General features: G+C 44.2%; 1 protein-coding gene across 7 annotated transcripts in view; it reads right to left on the bottom strand.

Annotated features, from left to right (window-relative positions):
- The window catches only part of sdk2a (sidekick cell adhesion molecule 2a), an 83,227-nt gene that overhangs the window by 16,325 nt on the left and 40,372 nt on the right, over window positions 1–26,530 (bottom strand). For 6 of the 7 annotated variants that reach the window (XM_069525183.1, XM_069525185.1, XM_069525188.1 and 3 more), the window contains exons 2-24: window positions 22,513–22,675; window positions 19,833–19,939; window positions 19,424–19,571; window positions 16,717–16,850; window positions 13,135–13,246; window positions 12,486–12,676; window positions 12,144–12,227; window positions 11,833–12,027; window positions 11,242–11,358; window positions 10,821–10,988; window positions 9,715–9,817; window positions 8,793–8,969; window positions 8,429–8,565; window positions 7,575–7,722; window positions 6,221–6,361; window positions 5,683–5,864; window positions 2,831–2,946; window positions 2,386–2,581; window positions 2,176–2,274; window positions 1,892–2,083; window positions 1,616–1,737; window positions 1,381–1,490; window positions 881–1,031 (exon numbers count right to left, since the gene is read on the bottom strand). In XM_069525183.1, the coding sequence (XP_069381284.1) occupies window positions 881–1,031; window positions 1,381–1,490; window positions 1,616–1,737; window positions 1,892–2,083; window positions 2,176–2,274; window positions 2,386–2,581; window positions 2,831–2,946; window positions 5,683–5,864; window positions 6,221–6,361; window positions 7,575–7,722; window positions 8,429–8,565; window positions 8,793–8,969; window positions 9,715–9,817; window positions 10,821–10,988; window positions 11,242–11,358; window positions 11,833–12,027; window positions 12,144–12,227; window positions 12,486–12,676; window positions 13,135–13,246; window positions 16,717–16,850; window positions 19,424–19,571; window positions 19,833–19,939; window positions 22,513–22,675 (3,293 nt within the window). The remainder of the gene's footprint in view (window positions 1–880; window positions 1,032–1,380; window positions 1,491–1,615; window positions 1,738–1,891; window positions 2,084–2,175; window positions 2,275–2,385; window positions 2,582–2,830; window positions 2,947–5,682; window positions 5,865–6,220; window positions 6,362–7,574; window positions 7,723–8,428; window positions 8,566–8,792; window positions 8,970–9,714; window positions 9,818–10,820; window positions 10,989–11,241; window positions 11,359–11,832; window positions 12,028–12,143; window positions 12,228–12,485; window positions 12,677–13,134; window positions 13,247–16,716; window positions 16,851–19,423; window positions 19,572–19,832; window positions 19,940–22,512; window positions 22,676–26,530) is intronic. The other variant, XM_069525184.1, reaches the window with a different exon arrangement.

Genomic DNA, 26,530 nt, shown 5'->3' on the forward strand with positions numbered 1-26,530 from the left:
CCACAAAATTTTACTACAGTTTAGCCCAGCTTTTCAAAAGAGCCAAAACCATTAATTCCATTAATTTGTTGGTTCTGTTTCACACGGCTGACACCCCTCTGCTGTTAAATCCAGGTAACATGCACTTTTTTAAATCCTGCAGGAGCTGCGGGGGGGTACTTTGCTGCTGTCTGTCACCGCCTGGCACCGAGCTCAGGCACTGGCACAGTGACGATAATGGGCAGATGTAGCAGAGAACACACTGGCCGAATACTGATGCAGGCAACAGCAATAATCAAGGACAGAGTGAATGCACCTTTCTGAAATATAACAAATGCCATCATCTTTATTCAGCATCGAGAGTACAAGAGCACATTAGCACATTAGCACATAAACGTTTTCATCCAAGGTAAAAATCTGCTCCACAATAAAGAAGAATCACGTGTGCTAAATTCTAAATTGAGGTTTTGTGATAAAAGTGGATGAGTTGATTTTAATGTAATTTTTCAAATCACCCGTTGAGAGAGAGAAAGAACTGAAAGAAAGAACTGTCAAACAAATCTGACCTCTGTAATTTTCATGGGCAAAATGAATATGCCTACATCAGATTTTCACATTGCTTAGCTTTTGAGTGTAGCATTCAAATATTATATGAAGGGCATTTCGTCAGTTCAGTCTCATCCCAACAGGACTTTCCACCACCACCGACTAGAAGGACAAAAATGAAAAAAGGAAGCAAATGGAAATATTCATCTAGCAGTAATCTACACTGCGCACTGTATCAGTAGAGCAAGGTCGAAACCCGGACATGCATATTTGACTTTAATAATAATCTAATCAAACCTAACCAACTCCATACGCGCTGAGTCACGCCCAAAAGCAATGAGCCGTGCTAACTCACCACCCAGCGAAGCCACAGACTGGTCTCGCTGGCTGTGCGCAGGGTGACGTTGGCGGGGGAGATGTCTGGAGGGGCCTGCAGGGTCTGGATCTTCCTGGAGGGCTGACTGGGAGGACTGGTGCCCACGATGTTTACCTGACGCATTCGGAACCTGGGGCAGAGAAAAATAGCTGACTCTGGATTCCTTTACTCGTTATAGGCAAGCGATATGAGAAAGGATTAGGTTAGATTACTTTAGAGTAGATTAGATTAGATTAGATTGGATGAAACTTTAATGATGGCCATGGGGGAAACTAGGTCATTGCAGTAATGGAGAATATGATCCGTTTATGAGGAGAGAACTAAAGAAAACAATACAAACATAGCCACATATTCAGGATGATACTAAAATGGGTCATAAAGATAAAGGAGGATCAGTTTATACAAGACGATCGTGCAAAATATGGGTTTTATTACATAGCAAATACAGTTTACGGGCGTAATTTGCTGTGTGTGCTCACCTGTAAAAAGTATAAGGGTTTAGCTCCAGGACCTCCAGCGATCGAGCATCAGGTTCATTAGCCAGCTGATGAACCATCAGCCATTCCTCATTTTCTCCTATTATGCCAATCTGAAACGCAGAGTGATATCAGGGGCTAAATAAATTAAACTAATAAGCTACTTACACCTCTACGCCAATATTAAGACATCAAACATACAAAAACAGATTGTTCTTATTACGTCTAAGTGTCTAACCTGAGCTTCAACCTGCCAGCGGGAGATGGATGTCTTCCCGTCATATCCGGGTTTGAACTGCAGAGTCACAGAACGAGGGCCGATGTTGGAAATGGCTAAATTGGTGGGAGGACCGGGCAACTCTGTGGAAGAGGACAGAGAAAAATTAAAATTAAAATTAAAAACATTATGTCCAGTCACAAGAGGTGGATTGACAATTTAAAACCTAGTAACAGAGTATTTAGAGGATATTTCAAATACAAGTCAAATTGTTCATTTGCTCATGTGACCACTGACCCGGTGGCACACCAGAGGAGATGGTGGAAGCGGAGAGCTGGCCCTGGCCCTTGGCGGTCATGGCTGCGACCTGGATGGTGTAAGTGGTGAGGGCAGTGAGCCCTGTCACCTTGTACTCCTGAGTCAGGCTGGGCAAATAATGGGTCACCCGAGTATTGGTCCTGTTGAACTCCTCCCAGGATATACGGTAGCCTGGGGTGGCAAATAGTTTCCACAGTTAACAAATCTCAGCGACATCTAAATTGTGCAAAAGAAGACATGTTAACGTCATCTTTAATGGTTACCTGTGAGAACTCCATTTTTCTCTTGTGGCTCCTTCCAGCTGACTTTTAGCGAGGTGTCCAAAATGTCAGTGAAACTGAGGTGTCCCACAGCACCAGGGGCTATAAAAAATAACAACAGCAGACAGTTAAATGAACAGAACAACAGCCTGACACATAATTATCTCAGTTTATCCACAACTACCATATAATAGCCCGAATGGCTGCACTTACTATCCTCATGGGTGCGCAACCGCTGAGATGGGCTGCGGGGCCCGTCTCCTGGGGTAGTGAAGCACAGCACTGACGTGAAGTACTCTGTGAACTTTTTAAGGCCGGAGATGTAGCCGACATGAACACTATCCTGGAAGTTGGGACGCGCCGTAACCATGGTGACCTCATTTGCATGACTGGGTTCCCATGCCAACAGCTGGAAATGATGCGATTGGGCACAGTGTTTTAATTTCTCTGTTATAGGCTTACTAACGCAGATAATATCATATCATCAGTATCCTTTTTCATAGTAGAATTTAAATTCAAGTTTAAAGTAATTTGTTGAATTAATTTACATACATCTGATTACTTCCACAATGTCACCGCTTGTACTGTTTTCAATGACAGGGTGCTCTTCTACCTCTGGCCACTAGAGAGCACTAGTTGACAGAGGGGGGCTGCTCACCTTATATCCCTGGTTGATTCCATTGATAAACTGAGGGCTCGGGGCACTCCAGGTAAAACGCACCGTGGTGGAGTTGACAGCCTCGGCTTGTACATTTCCTGGTGGCACAGTGGGCACTGATCCAGGGAAAGGATGAAAAAATGAGAGTTAGAGTGGGGGAGAGAGAGATGGAGGGAGGGGGGTGCAGAAAGCCAGGGGAGGGGGTGATGAGGAGGGATTATGGATGAGATACAGGGGAGGAAAAGAACATTTTCAGACCAGCCTCGCATCAGTCTGAAGTGTTTTTTTTCTTTTTTTTGGTATTTTGGCTCATTTGAGGAGGTACGAACACGCCAATCAAACAGGGTGTGAGAGCGGTTGCCTCAGGCGGCTTCCAGGTGAAGCCTGCAGCACTTTGATTGAAGTGAGCACGCCATTCTGATGTAACACCGGAAAACAGTCGGGGAGTCGCACGTTAACGTATTGGCCCTCATAACCCTGCGCTATCCTTGATTCTCTTTGAATGCATTTAAATTCACATCATGATCTGCTCTTGTGCCTTTAATGGAGTGAGTGATGGAGACGTCTAATTAATGAGAGCTGAGCTAAACAACATGAATGCCTTGTTCGCTGCCGCTACTCACTGACAGTGACTGGAATGATGAAATCATTATTAATTTTTTGCAAGGAGAAGCGAGATGGAAATAAAACAGTGAGTTGTGCCACATACCTTCCAGGTTTCACAGTTTTGATAATTTAACGCAGCAATCTCAAGCTTTTTAATTCTTTCCTCAAATGCGGCACATTTGTTTATTTGCAGATTCTAGTTTGGACCCACTCATTAAATGACTGATTGATCAGGCATCAAAAGTACTGTGCTGAAGTTTCCAAGATTTCTATAATAATATATACCAAGGATGATCAATTACTTCTGGAGCATCTGAAATATTTTATAATCATCAGGCTAAATAAAAGTGACAGAAATAGAATATTTTTACACCACACACACTCAGACTCCACGCCCATAATATAAAGGAAGACACAACAGATAATATGAATCGAAATGTAAAGATGAGAAAGTGAGAAAATAATAGTGAGGAGAGATAAACATGAATGTAAATAGCCTCTTTACAGCGTAAAGCTGTACTTTACTGAAATTTGCATTTGCAGCACACATGTGATTTGAGAGAGTGAATGGGGGTGTGTGTGAAAGTGTAGGTGTTTCTGTGAGTGGCCCACTGGGTAAAGAAAAATGCCTGGGTCAGATAAATATAGGGAATCATATGCCTAAGATTTTCTCCATAAATCATTTTAGATCTGCCAACAAAGAAACACGACTATACAAACAAATACATTATCTTAAACTTGAAACCAACAAAATTGATAAATCTATACTGCTTATACAACTATTCACACGCACACCGACATGCCAACACACTGGCCGAGCTGGGATTCGAACCAGGAACCTTCTTGCGGTAAGACCATTTGTAAAAATCTAATGCAGCCAAAAGATGTGCGAGTCCTGCATCAAAGCAGGGGAGTACAACAGAGCAACAGGAAACACTCACAATTTTTATATGAGTGCTCTTGAGAATTTTTAGTGAGTCTGGAGGATCTCTGTTCATGGAGTGGATTTAACATGACAGGGATACGAAGATATGTGAGTGTGTTAAGCCTTACAAAGCTTTATATACAAGTTAAAGGAATTTCAAATCAAACTGGAAGCGAGCGCGGCATCTCTAAACCAGGAGCGCTACCCTCTTTTTTCTGCTTGTTTAAGTCTGGCAGCAGCATTTTAAAGTGTAATCTATGAATTGACTTTTAGAAAAGAGGGTTAGGAGAAAATGATTCAAGCTACTTCTAATAAAGAGGGAACCTTTCAGGGTGTTGATGCATTAACTAACGTCTACATTGGTTATATATTTTGATTAAAAAGTCTGCATGTTAATGTTCATTGATGAGGTGCCGAAAATAATTGTATTCGATTCAGCTTGGTGTAATTTTACAGTAACACATGTGACGATGGTGGATAGATAAATTGACTGATTCTTTTATCAAATGCAAAAACATTGTCTAGCGATTCCAGATGGTGCTTTCAGGTCCTCTGAAGATTTTGTAATAGACAGAGACGGAAAGAACATAAGGTGTTGAAATCACTGGGATTGATGGAAATATGGAACTAGTAGTTCACAACGTGCATTCTAATTATATTTCTCAGCATGTGCAATGAGACAAGAAATCAATGGAGGCAATTTCCGTTGTAAGCTATGTCACAAGTCTGACGTACATCATCACCTGGGTGGTTTATGTGCAGTCAATTCAATCTGTGCTCAGAGACGCTGCCAACGTCTCCAGGATTTATTTTTTTGTGAAGTGTTGCCATCAGAGAAAAAAATAATACTTTACTCAGAGTACACTTTTTCATTGCACGCTGTTAAAAAAAGATTCAAATCAGGGAATTAAAACAGTAAAAATCAACCAGACGAAAATAGGACCTTGATTATTTTTCTTCTTATTGGCTATTGGCTCATGTCCCAGGTTTACATATAATTTGTTTTGGAGCATTGCCTTTACTGCAAAGTTAACCACACAGACAAAAAAAAAGTGCTGAGAGGTGAATAGTGGCTACGTGGGTGCAGACAGAGTAAGAAAGTACCAGTTGTCTTAACAACATGTGTGAATCACCTGTTTCAAGGTTAGCAAAGCATTGAAAGTTACAGTTTGCTGTGGAGAAAATGTGGCTTTTAATTTGATGGCTGATAAGAGATGATAGGATTGAACTGTCATCCACATGTTTCGTGCTGCAGGCTCAGCCACTGCGACGAGGCTGCAGGCGATGAATGGGATTCATGAAGCCAACAGAATCTCCTCACCTCCTTGCAGAGTCCACTCAGTGACTTTATGGCTGTACGTGCCCCTGCCTGCTCCATTATAGGCTGCCACTTCCATCTCATAGTTGGTCCAGATGATGAGGTCCTCCAGGAGCAGACTGGTCTGGTCCGGGCTGGTGATGTTTTTCATCTGGCAATCCACTGGAAGCCCAGACAGACAGTACCTAGCAGGCAGGGGCAATAATTGACAGAGACAGACAAACGGACAAAAATATAAATACATCAGAACAGACATTCTCCGAGAAAAAGAATAGAGGCAGAAAAGGTAGCAGTGGGAGAGAGGCCAGGCTGAACAGATATTAAATGGTTACAATAAGAGAGGTGACAACAGATGAATAAAGAGTAGAGAGGAAGGTATTTAATTGGCACCAATTATTCTATTGCAGCGGTGAGTGAGAATGAAGCGGAATGGTGAAGAAGAAAAGGAGCTGACATAACAATTATTATTACATCTGAACAGCACAATAGGATAGGCACCTATCCCCGGAAAGAAATTAGATGGGTTGTCTGGTCTTCTTACCTGATGACGTAGCCCTGGAGTGGACCGTTCTGATGACTTTCCGGGGGTGGCTGCCATTGGATGATGATGGACTGGTTGGTGCGGCCACTTGCGATGACGGTCTGCGGGGGGGCACTGGGAGGCTCCTCTGGGAGAGTTAGCCTGGTGCGGCGTAGAAAAGGAAAAGGGGAAAGGGGAATGATGGAAGAGACAAAGAGTGAAGATATGCATTAATTATAATCGGTTTCGTATATTTCAATCTCATTTCATCATAGACATCAAATCATAGTAAAGCCCGCTTTTTGTATTCATTTTTTCCTTTAAAGCGCCATAAAGCAAAGTGGGTGCAATGTGGCTGTGTCTTTGTCCAAAAACACATTCTCTATAATACTGTCCACAGAGGGACATCTCGCTGTGGCATGACAAGGATCAAAGAGGCCCTGGTAAAAATGGAGCAGCAGCACAATGGAGAGACAGCGAGTGATAGAACGATATAAAAGAACAAGAAAGAGAGATCGAGGCAGACTTTTCCCTTAAGTCAATTTAAGATGACATCTTGATTTCTTCCCAGTGCACCGGAGCACTGCTCTGGAGGAGATAAAGCAGAGTGTTTAGGATCAAAGAGGTGTGCCAGAGAGATGCCTCAGAAAAGCCCTGCACTTTCACTGACACTCAGTCACCCTCCTGCGGTGTGCTCTTGTCTGGGCACATTCACACAACTCAGCTCTGTGAATGAGTGTGTGGTGCGAAAAAGGTGCGTGGTGGGTAGGGGTGCAGAGCTCCATGCTGCAGGAATAAAAGCAGCAAATTGGTGGTGCTGACGGAGACGGGGTCAGATAGAAGCTTGTACAGGTGAACTCTGATTAGCTAACAAGTGTGTGTGTGTGTGTGTGATCGGGTGTGGGGTGTGCCTGTTTGATTACGACCACTTCGTCTTACCAGCCAAGAGAATTCACTTGAGATTTTAGTCCATGTGGATCACTGCCTCTTTCAAGCCTCTCTGTATTCTACTCGTGAAGTACAGCCGAGACAGTTAATAGGAGGGAGAGAGATGAAGCTGGGTCAGCACACGAATCAAGTCTTCACAAAGTGCAATTTCAGCTCATTCACAGTTTTATCTTGAAAACGGCATGTCCCGGAAAACTGGCTCGTCTCTCCCTCACACCCACAGGAGTGAAAGCCAAAAAGTGGACTTAACAGGAAATAATCACGGGAATTTTTTTTCTATTAAGCTGCCAAGACGAGGGGCGGATGAGCGGCTCGTTCTGCAACTGCGAAGGCCCACAAAGTGCAACGCTGTTCTCGTGGCTGGTTGACATATTAAGATACACAGCAGCGTTTTAGATTTCAGTGGATGCACATTAACAATACCCACCGGTCAGTCTCTTTGCTGAACTGGCCCCTGCCCACATCATTGACGGCGCACAGGCGGAACTGGTACGAACGCGCTGGGATGAGGCCACCAACGGTAACCCCGGTAGACTCTGGCTCAATGTTGGCCAGCAGCACCGTCCAAGGGGCATCTGAGATGGAGAAAAAAAAAAAAACACATGTACAAAAAAGGGCTGTGAGCAATAACAAGCAGTCAGTTTATGACCTTGTGTGAGAGCATTAACACTTTTCTTGAGAAAAATCTCTCCACAAACTCATATTTGAATGTCATTCCTGACTATCATCGCACACCATTGTTTCAGTTTCCGTAATAATATTGCAGCCACACTGATAAAAACAGGTAATTTATTTTGTGTACTCCCTCTCTAAATATCAGATTGAAATTCAATTATCCACAAAAACAGATCCCATCTGCATCTTCGGATTCATTTTCCTTTTAATGAGCTGTCATCCTCTCAGTTAGCTTGAGCTTCGGTGAGAAATGGTTGAACGATTCACTCTCCCCGGGTGAGAGCATTCACATTTCTTTGATTTTTATCAAGCGAACAGAAGATAAGAGCATTGGACATCAACACAATTTGGTTCCCCTGATCATTCGTGGGGAAGGTGAGGCAATTGAGTTTTACTGATTGCAGAAGTTAAGAGAGGACGCAAGTGCCAATTTCGGAAAAACAATGGAAGTGTAATATAATAGGAGGGAGGAAATGAGAGCTTCTGGGTAACAATATTAAAGCAAGAATATTGCCTTTAAAATTACTAACAAGAAACAATAAAATGCATCAGTTTGTGCAGTGTTGACGGTGCCACTGCTTAGACAATGATCTCCAAACCACTCACTGTTTTCGGAGACTTCCAGGATGTAGCGGATGAGGGGGCTGTTTCCATCAAAGGCCTGGGCCCATGTGAGGTTGATGGCCCTCTTCTCTGAGACACTCAAAATTGCTATTGGGTTTTCTGGAGCGTGGGGCAGTTGCCTGCGTAAAAATGAAAAAGGCAAATAGAATCAGGCAAGAGAGGCAGCAAATAACAGAATTAAACAGCCAAACTAAGAGCCCTGCATTGTAAATATTAGCTTGATGGATCGTGGAGAGGTGAACAGCAATAAACCACAACGGTGACGAAAACATCCATCCATCACAGCTGTAAATAAGAGGAAGAAAAATGCAAACAGCGAGATAAGACATGAGGAAAATATGCAGACCTGACTCTGAGGTGGGCGCTGCGGGAGTCGTTGCCACCCACTGAGGTCACCCTGCAGGTGTATGTTCCAATGTCACCCGACCACGTCTGGGAGATGTGCAGGGTCCCGTCGGGCTCCAGCCGCAGGCGAGGCGACGTGTTCACGTCAATCACCGAGCCGCTCTTCTCCCAAACATACCTACAGGTATTTACAAGCGTATGTCAGTGTAGTGCACACGTGTACCACGCATGCACTCACTCACTCACACGCTGTGTATCGCTGAGTGTTTGCATCAGATCATCCAGCAAAACACAGATGATAAAGTGGTGTTTGAGGCTGATAGTCAAGTGATCGGAATCTGAAAAACGTCTCTCTCTGTGACACACACGGTTCCGAAACTTTTCCTCCACGCATTTCTCATTTCGCTGTCACAAACCCCCCCCCACTCCATATGCACATATGCATGCGCACACTCGGAGTGCCTGTGATTAATTGCAATTTTTCGGGCTCTCCAGCTAATCTCCTCTGTGTTGTGTTTAATTAAAGGCGCTGTCTGAAGTTATTACGCTGTTTACATATTCATCTGTTTACCCCGCGATCTGATCAATGCTGTGGGCCCACAGGTGACAGGCACTCTAATCACTGGGCTCCGTAGACGTCGTTCCAGTCCCTATGAGACAGATGCATGTACGCACACTCTATCATGCTCAAGGCTGTCTGAAGAGGAGGGGAGAAGTGATGGGCTAATTCCTCAATCTGACTCTAAGAGTTTCAATATCTTCCCATAGGAGGTCGTTAAAGGGTGGATAAACACGACAAGGTCTCTTGTTTCGTGGGCGAACAGCAATGACATTCGAAAATATTTGAGCTCTCATTGTTAAAAAAAAAAACCCAGACAAAACTGAAAAATTCAAACAGCTGTATGAGTGAACGTCAGCCTTACCTGATGGTGACACTGGAATCATGGGTAACGCCGCAGGTCATGACGGCCTTGGTCCCTTTGATGACACTTTGGTCGAGTGGCGGTTTTGTGATGCGAGTTCGTGCTGCGAACACAAATAGAGGTTTTCATGCAGTTGTCGTTCAGCTTTTCTGTATTTGAATCTGTCTGACGACAGATTGCCTGGTTTGCTCTCGTCTTTGACTGAATGTCTTTCTGAAACAGGGTGAATCATGCACTATCTGCAATCGTTGAAGTATTTTTGTGAGTTGACAAGGACTGGTAATGTGAATTATATATGAATCATTCCTCTATGTAGTTAGAAACATTCGACAATGGACTCCAGGAGCCAGATGTGTTAACTCATCTACAAGTAAACAAGTTACTGAATCAAAAAGAGTTGGTTGAGGAGCAGGGCCACGCCTCTAATCATCTGTTAAACTGAAATATACAGTTTACAGTCGTTACCAGTCCTTTCCCTCATCCATTCATCCTCCTTCCCTCATTCCTACTTACATCCATTCATCCTCCTTCCCTCATTCCTAATTACATCCATTCATCCTCCTTCCCTCATTCCTACTTACATACCTTCATTCTACTTCCCTCATCTCCACCCTCATCCATCCATCTTCCTTGTCTCGTACCTATCCTCATCAATTCATCCTCCCTCCCTCCCTCATCCATTCATTTTCCTTCTCTCATAGCTATACCCCTCACCCATTCCACCTACTTCTTTCATCCCTACTCACATCTCTACATCTTCTCTTCCCCCATTTCCTATAATTACATCCCTCCATCCTCTTTTCCCTCCCTCACTCATCTTATTCAGTTTGGTGCATACCTCTTGTATGTCTCCCTCTAGGTATGGGCTGAGGGCTGGCCCAGAATAAGCTCACGTGGAAAGATGCCTGAGAGTGAACACCCACACTGGGTCTCCCTCCACACACTCACCAATGATTCCTCCCAGCCATCAGATACACCTTCACTCAACATCCACTGTATCAATTTCCATTCAAAGCTTATATTGATGTGTCTTGGTTTGCAATGTTTATCACAAGGAAACTAAGACATTTCGAGCAACAATATCCAGCGAGTGTCCAGTTTCTCACCCCAGACCACGAGATCAGCTGAAGCCTCATCGATGCCCCTGGAGTTGCTGGCCATGCACGTGTAGGTGCCGGCGTCAGACAGGTGGGAGGGACTGATTAGCAGGCTGCCCGACTCCAGCAGAGTGAACCTGGGCAGCTGGACCGAGCCACTGGCCAAGACACGTTCACCTGCGCGGACGGGTGGAAGTGATTGAGGGTATGGGATGGAGGACAGGAGGGGGGCAGAGAGAAAGAGAGATTAGGGTATTGGAGAAATGTCAGGGAAAACAAACAGAAGGGGAAGCAGCAAAGCAGAAGAAGTAAAGCTCGCTTGGATAAAAATATTCTGAATCCTTTCCTTAGCTCTCAAGTTTGACAAGCCCAAATGCAGGCTAATGAACCACTCCCCCCAAAGAACCTCATGCTGTTAGAGCCCACGCACCTTTCTGCCAGGTGATGGCTGGCCGTGGGGCTCCCGAGGTCTCACAGTGCAGGATGACTGACATGCTGTCAATCACGGCGCTGTCAGAGGGACCGGCGGTGATATTGGGAGCGATGCCTTCGAGGGGAGGGGGTCAGCCACACACACACACAAAGAGAAACACACAGGGAGAAACAAGATCAGGTAAGACAGAGGTGATAATGAGAGACATAAACAGCCTTCTACCTAATAAAGCAGATGGCAGCTGAGAGCTTAATAGACTTGACAATAGGGGCGGCTGTCAGGTCTCATTCTCAGGGACAGCTCTGAGAATCTGACAAGGCGCCTCCATCTCCCCGCTTTCTCCTGCACATTCTCTGATTCATAAATAGCCAATAATGGCCCAAGCATCCAAGGTGACAAATCTGTCAGAGCGAAGAGATACACAGATAGAACGGTGTAGGAGGCGAGACAGAGGGAGGGAGAAAAGAGGATTAGAGATGAACAGAGGACCGGATTTAAGAATTCAAAAAAAAAGGGGAGCGGGGAAGATGAGCAGAATTAAGCAGCTGACATGCGGATAGGTTTGAACATATTTCAAGAGGGACGTACTAGTAACAGCTAGGTAGGTGTTTGTCTGGATCTCTCCTGCGAGATTGCGAGCAAAACATTGAAACATCCCGGTGTCATCTGGGAGGAGACCGTTGATCTGGAGACTGCCTCCCACCAACACCCTGTACCTCGGGATCTTCACCGGGCTGATGGGCACTGCATCTTTATACCACACAATGTCTGGCTGCGGCGTGCCTGCAGAGGGAGGAGAGGATTCATTTTCTTCGCCTTGTTATTGTGGCCCTTTTGGTCTTTTCATTCTTTATACGCTGCCTAGCATTAGCACGCGAAAACAAACAAACATCACTAACCTCTCGCCTGACAGGGGATATCCACCACCTTTTCCATCTCTGCGCTGATATGACTCGGTGGCTCTTTGACAAACAGAGGAAACTCTGTTCCGAAGACAAAGATATTGTTCCGTTAAAGCTTTTAAAAACAACTCACAAATCATTGGTGCTTTTAATCTTGACCCTTCTCTGATGAATGAGGATTTGAACCACTCTAGATAACAGCATCAACTCAGCGGCTGAAATAAAACATGATTACAAAATGTTCTTTCGACACGGGGGTTGTCGCGCTGATGCAATATTTGGGTAATTGGGGCTCAGCTGCTCCATTCCAGGGTAAAACGTGAGCTGCGGGTTATTTACCAAGAACATGCAGGAAGGCCCCAGCAGTGGCTGAGGGGACGCTGCTGCTGCGGAGTGACGCCTCACACTCGTAGTAACCGCTGTCACTGACCACGGGCAAACTGATGACCAATCTGCGGCCAAAATCTCGGATCCCAGTGCTCACCACCACCCCGTTTTTCCTCCAAGTGATACTCATTTTGACGAGGGGTCTGAAGGAGAGAGGAAAGTTGAAAAGACAGAAAGAAAAAAAAAGAGAGAGCAAGAGATAGGGAGTGTGGTTTTTAATACAGATTCATATTCTGTTTCAAGGTTAGAAAGCATTGAGGGAGCAATGGGATACATCTGTCATTCTGATTAAGTCTTTGAATTGGAGATAATAGTCAGAACTCAGGACTGGGATTGCGCGAGATAGGGAGAAGAGAGTGAAGCCTTGAATCAAAGGGGAGAATGGAGGAGAGGTACAAAATGAGAGATGTACAAAACACGCTGCTATCATGTTCAAACAAAAGATTTCAAGACTCATTTAAATCGCAAAAATATCACATTTGGAGGTGAGAGAAGGTGGAGGCGTACTGATTGTGTGTGTGCACGACTCTATTTGCATTCAGTCAACCCCCACCCCCCCCTCGGTGTCCACGAGTGTCTGCATGAAAATGTATAAATTTACCTGGCATTGGCAACACACTCCATGACGGCTTCATTTCTCCCCACTGTTACACTGGTGTTCCTCGGGGGGATGATGATAGTGGGGGCGATGGGGTCTACGGGTCCTCCGACATCTATCACGCAGAAATACACAAGCAGAAAAAAGTAAAGAAATAAAAAACTATATGCACACCTCAGAATAAAGCGGTGCATCTGCCTGATACAGCCGACTGAGCGTGGCTGTCATATCACACACGGAGACTGACAATCTGTCACTATTGCCAGTATGCTGACAACCAACTATTAACACCCCTGTCTTTACTTTAAAACCGGCTCCTAGTGCACACAGTGTTTCCTCAACACAGTATTAGCCCAGGTGTTAGAAGCCATTATATAGCATAATTGAGACAAACACAAAAGGCGATTAAATGCAGCACCATCACTCACTGGTTTCACGGAGCCTCCAGCCAACCATCGATTCACTGCCCTCAATCAGTGATCTCTCTCTGAATCTGATCTCATTTTTCCCCACCTCCCCAGACTACAGCAATGAGCCTGTGCACTTGTATGTGTTTGAGTGATTGCGTGTTTATGGTGTGTTGTGGTCTGTGTGTGTGTGTGTGTGTGTGTGTGCTGTTCGGATGTGCAAATAATGTTTTTTTTCTCCCCTGCTTAATAGTGTCCCTAATCTAGTTTTTATCATCACTATTGTCATTTTGTGCCACCTCTTTGTTAATCACGCCCTCACAAATCACCACACACCATTTCTGTGGGATCTCAGCAGTGTAATGATAAAGCCTCCTCAACACACACTGCATGAATGTAGGAGCCAGGCCCCCTGATGGGTTACTGCTGTGTGGGTATGCTGCCCATTTGATTGCTTCATTCAATCATGATGTCGAACAAATCACCATTGTATACGTTTCAATATATATTGGATAATTTGCAGTAACAATTTACCATGTGAAATGTGATTTTTATTGGCTTCATTAAAATCAGTTGATATACAAGTTGTATAGAAATCAGTGTAAAGTGTGACTTTGAGTAAAAATGTCCACAGTAGTGCATGTTTTTAAAACTCAAAGACAACCAAAAGCTAATTGTACTGAAATGTAGTTATACTAAAGTTACACTAGATTAAAACAGATACTTTTACCTGTGATTGTACAGCTTTATGCACTTAAGGGAGGAAAATTAAAAAAATAGGTGAACACCGAAACACTGATTTCAAACATAATTCCTTAACAAACAGCAAATTTTGTGATTTAAAAGAGATGGGCTGTGTTTCATCTCAAACACACACAACACATCCCTATTAATCTCTTTCATCGCGGTGGCACATGCTTCATGTTGAGGGTGTTATTGACATCATTATTAATTAGCATAGCAAAGACCAATCAATCCATGTAGAACAGCTTCTTGCTTTCAAGTCATCAGAAGAGTCTAAAAAAAGAAAAAGAAGAAATCAAACAGGCTGCAATGATCGGCTTAAGTCCACAGGATTTGTGAGGAAAGAAAAAAATATCTAACTCACTTGCGCTGGACGTTATTGGGTAAAATGTAAAATTAGAGTTTCTATGGAATTTTCTTACCCAATTAATGGGTGAGATAAAGTGGAAAGTTTGATTGGTGTGGCTGTTATGGTCTCTGAGAGTCTGATACATTTAGAGGTCAAGAAGTAAACGAAGAGAGAAGAAGTAGAAGAAGCAGAAGAAATAATCGAGTGAGAAGAGGAGGAGATGAAGGATAAGCAAAGTAGTTATGGGCCAATAACTGGTAATGGCATAAACAAGACATAACACATAATTAATTCATGTATCATTCATGAATAATTCATGGCGGATTTATTGATTGAAATCGTTGATGCAATCATGTTGAAATAGTGAAGAGAAATACTTGGTGGCTGCTGTTCTCCCTCATGCTTATATTACATATTTATATCAGTTCAGTGTCCATGTGTCTTACAGATTTGTGTGAATGTACAATTTTGTCTACGTTCGCCAGTGACACACAAGAAAAAATCCATTTGACTTGTCAGAGAGCTCATTTTATTTTCCAGCAGACATGATTGGTTCCTTGGCAGACACTAATTAATGCATTGCAGTTCATAAACCCTCATTGTTGAGAATACCTCAAGTGTGTAATCTTCTAATTAAATGGGAAAAGTAAACAACGTGGTGACCTGCATAGCAAATTCGCGCGACTAATATCACCACATTGTTGACATCTGTCTGTGTCCAAAGACATTTGTAAACCCCATTCAACTGTAGTGTATTTCACACTCTGAGGAATAAAACAGAAAGCAAAAAAACCAAACAGAACAAAAAACATCTGCCCACTTGGAGTGTTACCCACTGTCAGTTTGCCTTTTACTATTAGGTTTAACTCCGTCTCATTTGTATGCTCCCTTTGGAACGAGATGCTCCCGCCACTGCATATTTTTCCTGCCTTGTCTCCGCAGAATTGCTAAAATGAACAAATGCAGCTGTAAAAACCTTATTGACTTTCAGATGTAAAATGCAGTTGCGCAAGGTCAGATTCTGTGATATTCAGTGATATCTGGTCCCTGCAGACTGCTGCGTCATGCGTACTGAGCACTGAATTACAAACACAGAATTAACGATATGATGAGCAGATGCTGGAGCGAGCGGGAAGCTGATATTAAAAAGTGAACAGGTTCAAATTCTTGTGCGATTGTCAGGAGCCACCAGCACATGAATATTACAAATTTATAAGGGATCCGCTGACATCTTTTGTGAGAGGGTGTTTTATAAAATGTTATCATAAATATTATCCACAGAGCAACTTAGAAATAAAATATATTTTCGTGACTGCTATAATTGGCTGGTGTTTGTGTGCAGAGAAAGGCTGATTTGTTAAGATGAAAGTGAGCAGCAGCGGGTGGAACGATTTGTGTGACTGTGTGTGCATGAAAGGTGACAGCAGGTGACGGGACGCCGGAGCGTCAGGTTCGGCGGAACACTAATGTTTTGACACGTACCCGTGCTTGCGCGAGCAACGCCAAACTCCATTTGAAGTCGTGAGTGAGGCCGACCTTCGAATCTGACGTGTTTGTGCAGTGAGGGTGGGAGTGTGTGTATGCGTTTAATCACTCCCCTCGTACGTCAGTGTCATTTTCATAAATCTGCTTTTTTGTGAGGAGCGATTATGGCGAAGGTCCACTTTATGAGCCTGTACATGCAGCCAGACAGAGAGGAGCGGCTGGAGCTCCACCTACAACACACCTTATTACTGAAATTCACTGCCTGAGCCAGAGGTTAGAGGGGCACTGCAGAACAAGAGGATGACTATTGTGGTGCAGGAAATGTGTATGATTAAGGCTGCAGAGAGATGTGAAATGATAGAAAAAAGCCAGCCAGTGGAGGGCGCTATCTCTGTCTGCAGTCTAATGCTTGACCAACCTGTTGTGTTGACTGAGCCTGTGTGCTGAGGCCTTGAGCTAAAAAATACTGGGATTTTTTCTTCTTCTTCCTTTTCACTACATTTTCTTTTGCAACAGCCTTTTAACACAATCTAACACAAACAATGTGCTGCGTCCTGAGTGAGTGAATGTGTGTGTGTGCATGTTTGTGCGTTTACTTACTCTCCACTGTGAGTGTGATGGGCAGACTGGTTTTGTTCTCGCCATTCTTGTCATTAACCGCCTGGGCGTAGTAGCGACCAGCATCAGGGGCGACCGTGGACAGGATGACCAGTGTGTTGTCCAGCGTGATAGCACTGAGCACATATTCACACACACATGCATGCATTAGTTAAGCATACGTTTAAGGACACAGCATTGACGTTCATTAGAGTTATTCTCATGACACTGACTTAAACTCAACTTTCCCCTAATCAGGACAAAAACAGCTTTACGTTGTGTTGAATGTAGTTAACTCAAACTAGGAGGGTCACACTTTGGACTCCCAATTAAACAGACATCCCCCGTCAACCGGTGTGCTTTCAAAAAATGTGTCCCAAAACACCTACACACACTGCATCGTGCACACACATACACACATTAACAAGCACGCAGACACTCTCGTATCATTAAACGGTGCATAGTTGTTTCTCACAGTCAATAAATCCTGAGGGTAAACCACGGACACACCAACACACACACATACTCATAAATTATGTCTGAAACGAAGCACACAAAACAATTTTTATGAGCACTTCCATCTACAAGCTACCACATTGTCTTAAAGGAATAGTTGAGGATTTATCTCGTTGTTGTGAACTGACTGTTCCTGCAGTACAGGAGGAGAAGTACAAACTCACAGTCATTTTAATTACTGTGTAAACTCCTGGGGTTACAATAGGTTAGGCTGGTCTGCTGAGATATCATAGGCCAGTCTGAGCGTTTGACTACGGAAGCTCATTTGATTTTTTAGTTGCAAAACAACATGGTCCAACACATATCTACATATTTTCAATACATTTGCCAGATGCTTAAATGGAATGAAAATGACATCCATAGCTAGTGATAAACATATATAGTTTTTTTTAATTAACCCTTCAAACTCCCTATAATCATTGTATCAGCCTGAGTGTTGTGTTAGATATAGACTGTATATACAGATGGATGACATGACAGCTGCCCCAAAAGTGAAGCCAAAGCGCCCCTATCTATAGGTCATAAATCCTGCCTCATCTATATAAATGGATGGGATTTATTATTACGGTTTCTGTTTGGTTTAATTAGTTATTAAAATGGAGTGAAACATCACGATTGACAGCTGAGACCGACAAGTGATTGGTCGAGCTTGTGTATCTGCGAGACATTGCCTACCACAGCTACATCCCTTGATTGCTAATGACTCTGGCTCCAAATGCACAGCATTTGAATCTGGGATATAACAGTGGGAGAGGCCTCATCCATCTATAAATTAAGTCTTTATGTTAGAAATCTGTGAAGTCTCGTCTGCTTACAATAGTTTAATCGCATTAACATTAACTATTAAGCTCCACAGTTTACAGGATAAAACATGGATGAGTGTGAAAAGCACGTATCCAAAAAGCAGCATATTGTTTAAGAATTTCAGCGATCACTATGAAATGCTTTATTTGCAGTGGCTCAGCAGCCTTGAGACTCTGCTGAACGCTGGTCAGGCTGATGGTGTTGAACGTTTGAGAGGGGCCCATTAAATGAGAGCTGACGCTAAGCATGCAGCCAGATTAGGCTTTTTGTATCTGCCAGCATCTGTCTGATCGGTGCAGGATAAACAGACCTGCACAATTAGGAGTCGAATCAACAGACACTTAATACAAACACGCAAACAGCAATATACGCACACGGCTGCAGATATCAGTGCAGCATGACACAAAGTGAGCAAACAAGCTGTTTGAGTGTCCTGTCAATGCCTTTCAATTCTCAGAGTGCAAAGCCTCAGTGCCTCATTTCTGATAAGAAACATGCTGCATAGTAACCAGCGTCTGGAATTGGTCGAACATTCATTGACAGGGGTTTAGATTTTTCAGTTTCCTTCAGCACTCGTACCGGGCTTCAGGAGCCCTGCAGGCAAAAGAGACATGCACCAGTCTGTTCTTCAAGCAAGAGCAAGGCAAGTCAGGGTAGAAGTCTTCATGTCAGCTACAACATAGAGCTCGCTGCTGAATAATAAATGAGGAGGTGGTATCTGAGGAGTTGTGGACTGCCTTCCTCTATTTGTCTGGATGGTGCAATTAATCTCAGGTGATTTCCTTCACAGTGTCTCTTCAGGAAAATTGCATATCTGAGCAAGCATGAATCCAACGAAGGGAAAAAAAGCAACCGCACACACTCAGAGTTGGAGCACAGCCCATACAGATATACAGTAACACCCCACAGAACTCCCATCATGTACAAACGGCCTCACGCAGTTTCTTTGCACACACCATCTCACACTCAAATCCATGCAGGGGTGAACGCTGTCAGTCAAACATATCATCAATTGAGGCCTTTTGTCCAATTTTGTCTAATTGGTTCCCCTGCTGCCTGCTCTAGCTCTACCCTTCAATCATTCCGCCAGCCAAGTCAATAGGGGCGATATAATAACCCGCTTTATCACTGAGAGGTGATTCAATGGTGAACATAGGGCCGGCGCCAACATTGGTTCATGAGCTATTCTGCTCAACTTCACTCATGGTGTGTGGGGGGGTATTGGAGAAATTCTGTGAACAGTATTGAACTTCTTAGAACTCTGTGAAGTGAAAGATATTCTGCTTCAACAGCTCATATAAGAGAGCACATATTCAGCTACGCACAGAAATACAGGAGAAGCTCGCTGCTCGGAACCAAACAAACCGAGCCGAGGTGAAAGGGGACTTACATACGGCTGCTGGAGGGAATCTTACGCCCGTCTCTGAACCAGGTGATCTGTGGCTTGGGGAAGCTGTGAATCTGCGGCACGTGGATGAGAGCACCCTCACCCTGGGAAACTGTTTGAGACCTCTCACCCTCCACAAAACCACCCATATCTAGTGAACACAAAGGGAAGAGAGTGTGTGAGAGAGAGAGACAAAGAAAGTGAGTTAAAATGAAAAATGTATAGTTGAAGAGAAAACAAGACGAAAAAGAAGACGAAACTATCGCCATTATTGCCACGCAATGTACCATTTTAAAAAAACGGACCACTTTTATTCATAGTGACTCATCCACATACTGTGCATTACAAGCCTTTCACAAAAACAGCATCCTCCCCTCACCCTGCAGATGTATGGAAAGAAACCACCACTTACAGGCAACCTGCACTTCGGTGCTGCACTGCATTATTGCACCCACTCGGTTCCTCACAATGCAGCGGTAGTGGCCAGCGTGTGAACGGTCCAGTGAGGGCATCAGGTACCTGATGGGCACAAACAACACAAAGTTCCATTAGTCATCATCAGCATGAAGGGCGGTGACATTTGTCATCTTGTCGCTGTCATCCCTCCAGACTCAAAATGGTAAATGAATCGAGATGTGTCACCGGTCACCTGAACAACATCTTAAATGGCATTGCACTTAGCTATATAAATGCCCTAAATTAGCAGTAAAACAGAGCAGGCATGAAGTGTGTGTTGCTGCTGTTGTCACATTGGAAAGTATGCAGTGAACTCAAAGAAAGGTAATTTAGAGGCAGAAAGTTGAGTCCCTGATTGGCAGGACTTACAAAACCCTATTGTTGTCTTGTGTCTTCACTCAGTTGAATCAAATCATATGAGCACCTCACACGTTAGTCCTAGGCAGTCATAGCTACATCTCTCCCCTGACGTGCATTCATGTTAAATGGTGCGTGTGAAATGCTAGCAAGATAACCCCAGAGCTGAGCCCCCTTTAATTGGTTTGCTACAGCCACTTAGGAGTGTGGAGTCTGCCCCTGCCATGTTCCCCCAGCGCTGCAATTCGGGAATGTGAGAGTGTGTGTGAGTGCATGGTGTTGGGGGGTGAGTGGGGACGAGTGGTGGTGGTGGGGTTTGGGGGGGGAGGGGGGGGTCTGATTAAATGGATTCCAGTTCTCTTCTTTGATCAGGGCTGGTGAAGAATAACAAGCAGAGGGCTGGCCTGCGAGGCAGACCCAGAGACTAAGCCACGTGAGAGCACAGCCAAATGCTGAAGAAAGAAGAAGAAGAAGACGAAGGGGAGAGACCATGTGAGAGAGGGAGACAGACAGATGGAAGGAAGGTGTGAGTGGAGGCATAGCCAGTGGTAGCAATCAGGCGATGCCACCTGAGCAAACTGCCCATGTCCCTGTTCATACCTGACATTGAGGGCATTTTCACAACTGAAAGTCTGGTGCAAACCAAGGTTTATGTCTTCCTTAAAATTATTACATTTGTTAGTACTGATTTCACTGAAAATGAAAATCCTTGTTGTCAAACATTATTTCCTCTGAGGCAAAGACTACAAGCAATCCTGCCAGCTGCTTGTACTTCTACTTCTGTTGTGTACTGCTGTCTGCTCACACAAACCAAACTACTGTCCATCTGATCCAGAATGAGTTGGCCTTTCACGATAATCACCTTATCGACTTATTGTACGATATGTGGACATGAACCACAACCAGTGCCAGTAGCGACCAGTGTTGGATCACATCACTGCCCAATTATCAGAGTTATTTCTGTCATGTTTTCAACAGTCACACCCACAATCAGTCAATAATCCAATCACAACCGCAGACCACAGCCCAACGTATTCTGAAACACTATATGGAAGTGACTAGTAGGCAGCAGAGGAATGAATTTATTGGTTGGAGAGGATCTTATGTTTTACATTTGTAAAGCCAAGGATACTGTGAGAGCCCTGTATTTATCATACATAGAAAGTCACAGTTCAATAAACTTTTTTTGTTGTCAGTTTTTGCTTTGATTTAACTGGATTGAACTAGATTGTGTTTTGTTTCTTCTAGGACACTATATCAGACCTATCACTTGGCGGTCTGGGCCATTTAGGGTCACATTTATTTATCAGGGGTAGTAACAGTCAAAATTGTGAAATGTACCTTGACGACATTCTGTGTTGCCTAGATACGAGAGATGCAACATCATGTGATTGCGCATTGTATTCTTTGAGTTAGTTGGGATGCAATACTGGACTCTTCTTCTCGCCCCCAACTCACAAATGACCGTTTAGGTGACATGTGGCCTCTGTGAGGCTTTGCCTGTCGCTATTTTCCAAGCTCCTTACTTCCACCCACATGGACCTAAACTGTTACAGGGTGTATCTGGATGTGTCATAACGAAAGGCCACCTACTCCCTCTGTGTAAGCAGCTGTACTTATTAACAAACACAAGTTGTGCAAATCATGTAAGCTGGCTTTGTACATGACGTCTGAAGAATTTGAAAAGTCTATAGTATACCAATAGTGCATTGGGTAGCCCTGAACCTGACAATGAATAGAACTGGTCTGAAGTGTTTTCATTTCATCGCTCCCTTCTGCTGTTTAAAAACAGCAGTTCATTTGGTCAAACAGAGAAGGACACGCATGTTTATTTGCCTACAGAGCAGACCTTGTTAGCACAGGTTCAAGATTTCTCATGACTACATTCAGCTCTGTTATCAGAATTCTTAAGCATTGTGTTTACAAGCTGATTTAATAAAAATTGTGAAACAGCATCTTAATACGAACAGAGGAAAGTAGCCCAGAGTATCTGCCAACACCATCTATGAATGTTGAATGCAGTGAGTTACAAATAGGAATAAATCTGACAATCCCCTAAACACAAGATTTTGCGTCTTCAGGGAGATGTGCAGCCAAATCAGTCCTGCATAAATCCATAAAAATGAGTCTGGAATATGAATAAAAATGAACAATCGAGCTATTAGGTACAATTAAATTCCGCTAAAATGTCCTTATGTAGTAAGCTAATTATAGTTGAAGAATTACAACAACAAAAAACGAATAGAATCAGCTCTGGTGGGCAGGGTTTCATGGTTTACCTGTATTCCAAGGAGAAACGTGTGAGTTCAGTCCCATTATAGATCCATTTGAATTCCAGGGGCCAGCTGCCCTCGGCCATACAGGTCAGGACCAGGCGGTTCCCCTCCAGGTGAACCTGAGTCTGAGGAGGCTCCATCTTAAAATAAGGTGGGACGTCATCTACTGAAAAGGGAAAGAAAGAAAGAAAGAAAACAAATGAGTGAGAGGGGTTAACTGGTAAAAAGGCAGTGATTCAGTAACCACTGTGAGCAGACACACAACACAATTCCTGCAATTCACAGGAAATGAGGACTCTGAACAAGCTATTTCCATTTTTCTTCTGCACTGATTGGGAACTTGAAGGTCAACAGAAAAGCCTGCCAAAAAGCACAAGGAATAAGTTGTTACTGCAAAAGCAGCTTACTCTTTTATTTCAAATTGAAATGTGCTGGCAAAGAGGTAGAGGAGCAATTTGTGCAGCAGAAGAAGTGTAAATGAACAGTTCCGTACCTCTAGATCAGTAAAAGAGGATGGGGGAGAGAGAAAGGGGGGTTGATGGAGGGGGGGGTGATAGACAGAAAGCATGGGGAGAAAAATACAAGATTGTATACACACACACACACACACATACACACAAAGAGCACAAGCAAGTCTGAAGAAGAGAGAGTGAGAAACTAGGAAGCCATGGGGGGTGGGGGTGGCAGGGGCTGGTTTAGAAAACACAAAGTCTTCCAGCCTTAAACCTCCTTCTCTGACAGGATGAGTTATGCTCTGTGCCTCCCTTCATTTATCTTTATAGTTCCCTAATGCAGCCAGATTATACAGGCCCCATCCGCAACGCTGCACACAGCCAGTGCAGCCAAAGAAAGCCTTTAAGGTGATACACAAGGTCCAGGCCCGAGCTCAGAGACAAAGTGCTTTCATTTGAGCTGATGAAAAAGGCATGATCAGACCTATTGATCTGTCTGCCTCGCCAGCCATGGGCGACGCTGAGCCGATTGTGCCAGTGTTAGTGGCGGGCTAATTAAAGTCTGTATTAATAGTTGCAGTAAGCCGCCAAGGCCTGGAGCATGCCTGGTTGTAGCTCCACCGCACCACTGACTCACTCTTATGGCTGATTACTGGAGCCTCCCTCTCTCTCTTGCTTTCTCTCTCGCTCTCTACACAACCATACGCAAGTTCCCACCAAAGATTTATGGTTGTAAGTGCAGAAGATGGTGTGGTGGAAGTGGGTGAATACACTATAAGGGCGGCCTCGTAGCGCAGGAGAGGGGGGATGGAGAAAACTGAAACCGATTGAAAGTGTAAATAAAGAAAGGACTATAAATCTCATGCATCATCCACACATTTTGTAGACAGCTAAAGATAACAAGACACACCAGCACGTACAATACCCCTCCAAAAGATGCAGCTTTCTGTCACCCACAAACACACAACTCATAAAAGGAGGCAAACAAACAGCCATCTCATCGCTTTCTGTTTCCAAAACCAGCCCTTAGATGTTTCCCCTTTGGTAACAATAATACTCCACTCGCTGGCTAATCTGTTCTTTCTACCATCCTTGCGTGAACTTCTCCAAAACAAACACTGTCTGTCAAACCTAACAGGCCCTTGAAACTGATCCCTGTCTGAGCCCAAATGGAGGAGCCATCCCTATTTTCCCCAGGCACTATAGCAGTAGTGGAGTAGTGGCTTTGCTGTAATTCCATCCACGAACAAATGCAGTCATACTTCACAAACCCACACGTACACACACACGGTCCCAAGGCATTCACTTATGCCTGCACAAATACACATAGGCAACACCCAACCACTTCCAGCTTGTTCAGGGGCTCGGTGGCTGTGTGCACTCAGAAATGTGGCCGCATCAACAAGCCAGCATTAGAGACCTCCGCATGCCAAATCCTGACTTATCGGGAAAAGGAATATGTATAACACCAAGTTACCGATGTGTTATAGTGGTCCAGGGAATTGAGCTCGCTTTAATCATCGCTCTGGATACTTGCTTGTGGGTTCGCATTTGCTTCACAGCACCGGTTCAGTTGAGGCCTGATTATGAATCCCTGAACTCTGGCTACATGTGCCACTTGTGACCAATTTCACATTCAGGGAGAAGTGTATGTTTTCATTAATAGAGGCAGGACTGACATGCAGGGGAGAACTGTCTTTGCATACTTGGCTCTAGAACACATTGAGTTTGCAACAGAGAAACCGCTTGTCTTACTCTTACTCTCCTCTTCCCTTTAACGCCAAACTCTGCTGATACATGTTTGGGTCTGAAGTAGACGCTGCATGATGTGTGGTGGCAGTGGCTACATCATTTTAGTCTTTTCTCTCCGTTTCCTTGGTTTTCTTTGTGCGTACATCAGTCACTGCAAATTAGTTAGAGTAATGTGTTTTTACATTCATGAAGGTCAAAGTGGGAACATCCTTGTCTATTTTTTGCAGTGAACTATTACATCTATGAACGTACAATAGTAATGCTCAGTTAATCTGTTGAGAATGAGCATATTGATGACTCATTGCGAACAAGTGTGTTGCTGTTGCTAAGGTTCCAGGACGCAGGGTTTGCTTCCAGTATTACCAGTGCTGATCTGATCGATAGTTTGTCTCACGTGTCATCTCCCTTTATCACTGTGACTTCATGGAACATATTACACACACATGTTTACAGACACACATCACAAAATCAAAGAAGTCTGGTAGAAAATGGGGCTATGGACTCAACAGGGAACATATGTCTCTACCTGGAACTGACTGGCTGCACAATGTCAAGATAAAGTTGCCATTTTTTATTGAAGATAAAAAGGGAGATAAGAAGGGAGGGGGAGAAAACAAACAGCACTGGCCAAGAAGAACAGTCTCTTCCTCCATGCCAGTAATGAAAGAAGGAGCAGCGGTGGGTTTGGCAGTCGCGTGGCATCGCCTGCCGCAGGCTTCGAATCCAGATGGAGAGCTAGAGGGCAGTCCTTCTGGACCAGAGCTTCCTGCAGCACCACGGGCGGCAATGCAAGTCAACCGACGCAGGTCAGCTGATCTAGGAAAGACCGAAAGCTGGCATGGGAAGACCAGGTGGGCTTTAATGTGACTGCTGTGCAGAACAGCTGTCCCCAGCAGCCGGGCTGCACCACCACAGCTCATTCACCGCAGATATAAAAACACCTTATTCTAACCTGACAGCTGAGGTTGAATGGTGGCATGGCTCCAGCCGGGTCCCCTGCTGCATACACAGAATTTTAATGGTTGTGAGACAAAGACCACAGGCACTGGGGCAGCTTTGTAAACCAAGGCCCATTGTGCTCCCCTTTGCATCCATGCTGGCAGGCAATCACACAGACAGCGCTTGCTTGGCTTTTGTCACATATTCCTCTTTCTTGCTTATTTTATGCTGCACTTCCTTACCTCTGCTTGACTCCAGCAGCAGGGAGCTCTTGCCATCCCCTGTTTAATCCTCAGACATCTGCGTTCGAGCAGCACAATGCAGCCACATCCTCGTTGGCACTCGATACAACTGATATCCAGTGATAAAGGGGAGACCCTGGCCTCTAAAACATTTGGAGATCTACTCTCTTGTTATCCACTCCCGCTATATCCCCATTATCACTCACTCTAACCTTGCTATCTATCCATTTGCTCCACCACTCTTTCTCTTCCTAGACACGCGCACGTACATATGCACATAACTTCCTTGCTCCATCGACCACCTCCACTTCACCTCCTGGTGCATCATGTCATCCAGGGAAATTTAGAGTTGTCATTTAGCCTCTTCAATTGGACTTTAACATGTGAGATGGGTTATGGTTAGCCTCTTTAATGGGGGTTATGCAACAGTCATGGCAGTGACCTTGGCCTACTAATGTGTTGGAGAAAGGGTGCTTTGGGGGGAGGCTGGTGAAGGGGGGGTAAAAGCATCTTTAAAGCTGATGAAAAAGCTCCCTTAGGGACGCACACATGTACAACAAGCAAACACACTCAGCCACACACATACTAGGTTACCTTTTACAACCCATTTGTTGCTTTGCAAGCTGAGATGAGGAT

The sequence above is a fragment of the Paralichthys olivaceus genome, chromosome 5 (genome assembly GCF_024713975.1).
Source record: "Paralichthys olivaceus isolate ysfri-2021 chromosome 5, ASM2471397v2, whole genome shotgun sequence".
NCBI lineage: Eukaryota > Metazoa > Chordata > Actinopteri > Pleuronectiformes > Paralichthyidae > Paralichthys > Paralichthys olivaceus.